General features: G+C 45.9%; 1 protein-coding gene across 1 annotated transcript in view; it reads left to right on the forward strand.

Moving 5' to 3' along the window:
* Positions 1-5,206, forward strand: part of ERBB3 (erb-b2 receptor tyrosine kinase 3) — a 97,840-nt gene extending 92,634 nt beyond the window's left edge. Inside the window, exon 28 of the mRNA XM_066616824.1 lies at positions 1,137-5,206. Coding sequence (XP_066472921.1) covers positions 1,137-1,678 — 542 coding nt within the window. The 3' untranslated portion in view covers positions 1,679-5,206. The remainder of the gene's footprint in view (positions 1-1,136) is intronic.
* Positions 5,207-8,036: the final 2,830 nt, after the last annotated feature.

Raw genomic sequence — 8,036 nt, forward strand, 5'->3', positions numbered from 1 at the left:
GCATGTCTACTCAGAAACCAGTACCATTGTGGTAAGCGGGGCTTACTCCCAGTGTGACTAAGATTGCAGCCTCAGGGCCCAATCCTGTCCAAATTTCCAGCACCAATGGAACCGCAATGCAGCTGTGAGATAAGGGAACAAATGATCCCTTACCTTGAGGAGGCCTCTGTTACTACCCCCCCCCCCACACACACACAGCAGGATGCAAAAGTGCTGAGAATTAAAACAAAACTGAAATGTTTCACTCCCCCTGTTGTCTTAACCTGGTCAAGTCCGTAACTCTTTGAACAAAGGAGCAGAAAAGTCAGGGTTAACTAGAATGCAAACATTTGCACTCAGCACAGGCCCACACTGTTTCTCTGGTCATATGTGTAGTTTTTTTTTCTCTCTCAACCATGGGAACTAGAGCCCTCCTTCAGAAAATAAAACGAGGCTCCTTTTGATACTAACAGATATTTGAATCTAATGCACATCGGAAACATATTTTGAGAGCCACCTAAAAGTCCGGGGTCAGCAATCCCTTTGGAAATAAAATGGCTGATTTTCATAGTAGAGCGTGAGCCTTGCAAGCAGTTTCTCTGGGGGTGTTGCCTACCCCTTTCCTTCTGCTCCGCAGCTGCCAGTCACTGCCCCTCCTTTCCCTGCTGTGATGACTCTATCCCAAGTTCCTGGGACTGGGGATGGCAGCAGGATAGAACCACACGTGCAGTCTCTGTGGCGTTGTGCTGTGTTAGGGGGAAAAAGCAGACGTTGCACACTGGCTGCCTTTGTTCGCCTTCTAGCCTTGGAACAATTGGTTTTAAACTAGAAGGGGGAGTGAGCCAGTCGTGTATGCAGGCAGCTTTCACAATGCCACCTTCTTTCACATAGGGAGCACTATAAAAAGCTGCTCAGACTGCTCGTCTTCCTTCCTAGCCTAAGAACGGATAGCGGTGAGGCTAGAATGGGGAATGAGAGCATGGCTGAGCAGCCTCCATGAGCCACCATTTAAATGCAGGGCAGTGCTGTGGCAGATGAATGTGCAGGTCTGGCTTAACCCAGTGGGCCTGTGCCTGATTGCTTGGAAGTAACTGTTCCCCAAGGTGAGCGCACTGCTATGAGGCTGACAGAACCTCTTGTTCTCCTCTCCTTTACAGAACGTGCTGCTGGCTTGGCCGCCTCCCTGGGCCGTGGCTTGCTCCCTGTGCCACAAGTGGACGAAGAGTATGAGTACATGAACCGCCGTGCTCCACAGCCCCAACAGCCCCGGCCAGCTTCTTTGGAGGAGCTGGGCTATGAGTACATGGATCTGGGCTCAGAACTGAGTGCATCACTGGGCAGTGTGCCGAGCTCCCAGCTCACCACACCCTGTCGGGAGGATGAAGATGAGGAAGAAGACTATGAGTACATGAACAAACAGCCCAAGCTGAGCAAGTCCCTGAGCAGCATCCGGAGCTCCCGGGGAGACTATACTGACATGGACTCTGGCATCACGCAGGGCTCACCCGATGAGCAAGGCTATGAGGAGATGGATGCTGTCTTGCCCCCTGTCCAGTGTCCTGGCTGCCAGAGTCCACCCTATCTCAAGAATGGGTTCATGAAGCCCCTGCGCACACTGGAGGCCTCAGACTGTGCTTTTGACAACCCTGATTACTGGCACAGCCGGCTATTTGGCAAGACCGATGCCCAGAGAACATAGCTGGTGGGTTAACAACATCATTCCTTCCTTTATAAGGAGGGTGGGCGGAAATCACTTGCTCTTTAGCTGCAAATGCCCTTGTGGTGATGAGGGGCTGGAAAAGTGAATTTCAATAAGGCTCCTAAGCTTCTGTGATGCTGACCATAATGTGCAAGTATATCAGGACCAACCTGTGATGGACTTTTCTGCAGTTGGATCTCAGCTTCCTCTGCCTTGCACTGTGGTTTGACCGATCACACATTGGGTCTCTTCAGTTCAAATGCCCAGGACTTGGAGGGCAAGTGGACAATTTCAGAGGGTCAATCCAGACTGTGGGAGCCATGCCTACAGAGCCACATATACCCACCTGTGTGTTGTAGGGCTTTTCAGTGCAGGAGGAGATGCGCTGGCTGCTTCCATGGACATGAGGACCTTGTGCTTGAATGGAGGAAACAATCTCTTCAGGAAGTAGTCATGTTTTAGAAAATCAGGAAGAGTCTTCTGCACAGATCTTCCTAAGTGTTGAGTCTCAACTGATCCTACTGTGCCCGGTGCAGTGCCCTCAGCAGCAGTCAAGGCTTTGGGGGACTGCCCAATGCAGCCTTTTGTAAAGTCAACCCTCTGCCCTCAAGAGCAGGGGAGCCTTAAGCACTAACAAAGGCGTGCTGAACCTTGCAGGAGGTCAAGACTGAAGGGAAGGTCTTCTTGAGAGAGAGAGAGAGAGAGAGAGAGAGAGAGAGAGAGAGAGAGAGAAAGAAGGTGATATCCTGATTTGCTGTGTCCCATCCTGACAGGATCTGGGTGTAAATGAAGGATAATCATGCTTTTTTGGAAACCTGACAACCTCATTTAGGAAAACAATGTGCTTATGTATGGACCCAAGATAAGATTTGTGGGTTGGAATCCTACCTCTCAATAGGATATTTTGTTTAGAAAAGAGAGCCCAGAACTCCTGGTTTCTGTCTCCTGCTCTGGGACCGATATTTTGATGTGCTGTTAACAATCCTTGTGCCTTGTTAGTTTATGTGTCTGGAATTCTGAGGCACTGAAGAAGGAGGGAGTGTGTAGGAACAAAGCCTGAATGGGCTGGAGACCTGAGTCTCCATCTCCTGCATTAGATGCTTACTACCACTGGGTAGCTTAAATTCTCTTTTTGCCCGTGGAAGATCCAGCAGTAGTCTAGACCATATCTGAGCAAATAATATTTGAAAGACAGTGCAGACTGTTTTGGAGGAGAGAGCACTTTTGCTGTCCTTCTGGACAGAGAGAATGGGAAAGATTGCCCTTTGGAAAGGCTTTATCCTCTGTATTCTCTTCCTCGGTAAAAGGGAATATGGGATGCTTTTTACCATGGGTGCCAAATGTAAAAGATAGCAGTAGACCCAAAATGTGCTTTACCGCTGATGTGGGAATGAATGATTGCTGTCTGAAAGGGTGCAGATTTGCACTGTGGTCCCTATCTGTGCTTTTCCTGATTCATTTGAATCAGGCTCATTTACATGAGAGTGTGATTTGGGAGCAAATTTCACCCTTCTGTCACCACTATCACCCCACCCTACCCTGAAGGCCAGTAGTATTGTACATAATCTTGACTTTGTCCCCACAAGTTTTGGATTGCATCATAAAGGAATTTTACAAAAGGGAAAAAATCAATCCTGATTGATTGAGGGGTGAGTGGGAAGCTCTACCTTTAATCTCATTTGAGTTCTGTGCAGTCTCCAAACCAATTTCAACAGCAGGTCCCTCCTTTATGTGGTCTGTGTACTACATTGGCTCATAATGTCTATTGTGAAGTACTGTTGGGGTGACAAAAGTAATCCAGATTGTTCTGATGTTCCCTGTGTTGGTTTCCAGGCTTTCCTTTGCATTGCAAATATGTGACAGAATTTTGTATAGTGTTAAAAAAAATGAAATGCACCTTTTAAATTGTTTGTGTAATCAATGGGCTGATGGAGTGTTTATCAAAAACCAAGGTTTCTATGCAATGTAGTTATATTTACCTGCCTCCCTTGTCTACTACACTTCTGAACATGGGGATAGGGAAAAGAGGTATATGGTGTAGGAAAGAAAACTCCACTCTCTATCAACAAGCAGATCATTACTAAATATTTGGCATAAGGGGGAAGAGCTAAGTTATAGGCACTTGCTTGTTTTAAAACCGAAAGCCTAGATTGACAGGATTTGCAGGGAGCTATCTGATTTGGCTGTACAAGTTTTTAGACTCTATGCTTATGGGGCACACAGTATTCACTCTGTTCCTTCTCTCTCCACACACACTGTGGGAAATGAGAGACGATCAAACAAATTAGGTCCCTGCTTGACTCAGAGATCCACAGGGTGTGGTGAAATTTATAGTTGAAAAGCAGCCAAATTTACGTGAGTTCTGTCAACAACACTGGCACCTGGGCTGAATGGAATACCAACCAGAGAGGTGCTATTAGACTGCCCCCTACAGAAAAGCAAAAGTTCTTAAAATCACCTCCTGTTGATGTACGCACGCAACATATAGGGGCCTGTTGGACCAGTGGGCAGATATGGGTTGGCTGCTAGGATTCTGTAAAACCAAAGGCAATTAAGTGAAATAAATGATTTCAAGACAGAAGATGATGGGAAACTCTTATTCTTTAACATAAGGCCAGCTTCTGTCTAGCTTGCTGCCATTTTCCACAATATGGTTAAACTGCAGCAGAATTTTAGTACAGAATAAACTTTACGTAGGCTGAAAAATTGTCAGATCCAGCGTCTCACTGGATTTCTGTCATGCAGTAGAACAGCTGAATTCTAGAACTGGGAAGCTTCCTGCAGCCCATCTTCCAAGAGTTCTCTCAGAACCTCACAGCTCCATAGAAGCCTGCTGCTCAACAGCATCCTCTTACTATTGCCCTTCAATTTAGATCTGGCAAACCCCGCTTGGCCTGCCTGCAAAAAAGCCCCAACAACTACTTAAAGAATAGCACCATAGAGCAAGTAGTTTACAGTAGTTCTGCAAAGGGAATTGACTGTTAACAAGAGAAACGCAACTAGTTCTGAATGGAATTTCAGTCAGGTTTGTTTGGATTTGGACACCTGAGTTCACAAAGAGGCAAAATTCAGTGTTGTGTTGGACCTTCACAGTCCCCCCCTCCCGCCCACGCAAGAACTTAGTGGCTCTCAAACTCTCCCAGAGAGTTTGAGAACCACTGCAGTAGTCCATGAGCCATGAGCTCCTAAAAGTTGGGAACCACTATAGCTTGCAAACGTTTTGCTCCAGAATAGTTCTGGCTAGGGTTGTCAACTGGCCAACAAAAAGAACCACCCTTGCCTTGGTCTGCTTTTGTGCCTTTTTTATGTGCAGAAATCAGCAGATAAAGCTTTTCATGGCTGGGGCCAAACATCACCAGTAGCAGAACAAACTGCTATGAAAAGGACCACTACAGGCAACTCTGGACTGTAGTCTTCTCATCCATTGGACTTCTGTGATATGAGGGGTTTGAGGATGGAATTCACACTGAGGAACATCCGTGCATTAGGAATACAGCTAACAAGTGCCTGTTGAGACATGTCCTGATGTGTAAAAAGCAAATGGAAACCACCTCACCTGACCAGCTTAGCTCTAATGTTTTGTTTTAATTATAATTATTTGTATTGTAAAGATACCTACATTTAATATGATTCCCAAAGCTGGATGGATAGTTTGTCTGTCATCAGTGTCAAATTGGATTGTTTTGTGTGTGTGTGTGCTATGCTTCAAAACTGATATAATGAAGGTTTTTGTATTTTTTTTAAATTATGAACTGGAAGGAATCCCAACAGTTTGCACACTTTAAATTGCTGTATAGAATATCCCAGCTACCACTAAACCAGGAAAAATGATGGCGTTTTGAGATGTTTTTGTTGTAATCAGCTAGGTCAGGACGACACAGTCTTCCTGTTTCAAGACACAAGCATATTGGAAGGATGGTGTTGTGCCCTGCTCACATAAGGGAATACAAGGATTGATACCAGTTTTTGCATCCAAGTTGAAGAGATGCTCTTGATAAGAAAGCTGAATCAGACAGTTGACAAATGCTCATGGATGGGGCTACGGTCCCCACCTTTCTTTTCTGGCCCAGTTTCTATGCCTTTAGGAGCAAGTGACTCAGAGAAATTGTGTAGGTGACAGATTTCTTGTCAAAGAAACAAATAATGGAAAAGATGTACTTGTTTAATCTGCAGGTGTCAGGCTAGTGCTAAAGGCATGGAAGCAGGGCCAGTAAAAAAGTTATAATAAATAATAAACTTTATTTATATCCTGCCCTTCTCCCTAAAGGGACCCAGGGCGGCTAAGTTGGCATAGTTCTGCTGTTGGAGGAATATGCAGGCTTTCAAGTAAGAACATAACAGCCCTGCTGGATCCGGCCATAGGCCCATCTAGCCCAGCTTCCAGTATCTCACAGTGGCCCACCATATGACTCAGGGAGCACACAAGAGTAACATCCTTTACCAAGACAAATTTTAAATATAGCTACTAGCAAGCCAATACCAAGAGCAAAACTGGCTCAATGATAACTTCTGGGCAGCCTGATCTGTGCTGCATCCAGAGCAGGCTAGGGGCTGGCTATGGCACAACTTGGAAGGTAATTCCTCTTACCTCAAGTAGCGCGGCAGCAACTGAATGGGGCTACTCAGATCTGTGCCACCTAAATAGGTGGTGCAAATCCAAGCAGCCTGGCATTAAGCCGGGCTGTCTGGGAGGGGAGTTAGGATTCAGCCTAAGTGCCAGATCTTGGGACCACCCCCTCCCAGGCCTGGTCCACTGTGAAATTGCAGTTAAGTTTGTAGCACGAGTTGTGAAGTTCATCTCATCAACTCAGTGATGACGTTAGTCTTTTGGAGTGCATTTCTTTGTAAGACTGTGGCCACAGGTGTTTTTTTTGTTTGGGGGGGAGGCTCTCTGGCCTTTTCCTTGCCTGACAAGGTTGAATATCAACCACCTTCTTAGACAGAATGACCCAGCTCTTACTGACAGAGGCTCTTCTTGTTGCTGAAGGCCTCCAAAAAGTATGTGTGTTTGTGTGTATGTTTTGAATACAAATAAAGTGATATTGATAAAGTGCAATGTTTGCATGCCTCTGTTTGACTAGTGAAATGGATACAAAGCAATGGTGTGTGTGAAGAACACTACTTAATATTTAGCCATTTACAGCTTCTATGCTGTACAGCTCAAGTGCTGGCAGTACTTAACACACATTATCTCAACAGCAACAAGCTGGACGGGTGGACTTATAGAGTTTGGTTTTGGGGAGGTTTGATACAAAGTTACCTCTTTTTTTCTGATAAAGGCATGGTTTCTTAAATGGTATCAGTGAGCAATTTTTCAATAGATGCATCTTCATGACAGGTAAAGCGGCACTGTTGAATTTCTGACCACCATGCAGTTGATTTAAGTAAGGGACAGGAACCTGGCCCGGTTGAAAAGATAAACCTAGATCTATAGAGCTGGTGGTGTGAATCTAATTATGCTATTGCCCATGGGGTGAGGAAAAGCTGGGCCTACCTGGGCATGGAGCAGGGGTCTGTGCACCCTGAGGAGCCCTGACAACCTGCTCTCTGGCTGCTGTGGGGCTTGCAGCAGCTAATATCCACTTTGAAAATTTTGATTTGCACAATAACTACATTTTCTTAACTCTACATGAGGATCGCATGACAACCAGGTGGGGTTCCCTTTTGGAACCCCAAATGCAGCCCCTTTTGGCTGCCGAGTAAGGGGAATAGGAGGAAGTGCCCCATGCATTTCCTTCACTCCCCAGAGGCCAGTGTGGCTGGTACATATACAAGCAGCAGGATTGCAACCTGGGAGCATTCTAGGGTGGGGATGGGAGCAAGTGCCTGACTGAAGACAAGCCCCAGGTAAGCTATGGAATGAACAAGGAGGGAGGAGCTGAGGAGGAATATGAATGGCAAAGAGGTGAGGTGGGGGGAGTGTCCATGCTTTTTGCACATGGAAAGGAGTCCAGAAACAGACTATGCCCAGCAGACCCTGATGCCAGTTCTGATTGTACCATGACTGTGCTTTTCTTCTGTTTGTTCCAACATAGCAAGAAGTATAAGGCTTATAGTACAACCTCCATCAACAGCAGAAAATAGACCATCTATGCTGTGTGTCTGCAGTGTGATTCTTTTACGCATTCTCCTGTTTAAATTTATGGTGGTGTGTGGCTGCCAGGGACAACTGTGCACAGCACAATGACTGTCAGCACAACAAGCATGCTGTAAACAACAGAACTGCTGTCTATTGTGCTCACATCTGCTGCTGGAAAGCTTGCAAGTGCAGCAGAATTTGATATGAATCCAAAGATAACAATGTGAGAGAGTGCAGTGCTTCTGCACATGTTCAGAGCACTTTGTATACAGCCTCTCC

Source organism: Tiliqua scincoides, chromosome 2 (genome assembly GCF_035046505.1).
Source record: "Tiliqua scincoides isolate rTilSci1 chromosome 2, rTilSci1.hap2, whole genome shotgun sequence".
NCBI classification, from domain to species: domain Eukaryota; kingdom Metazoa; phylum Chordata; class Lepidosauria; order Squamata; family Scincidae; genus Tiliqua; species Tiliqua scincoides.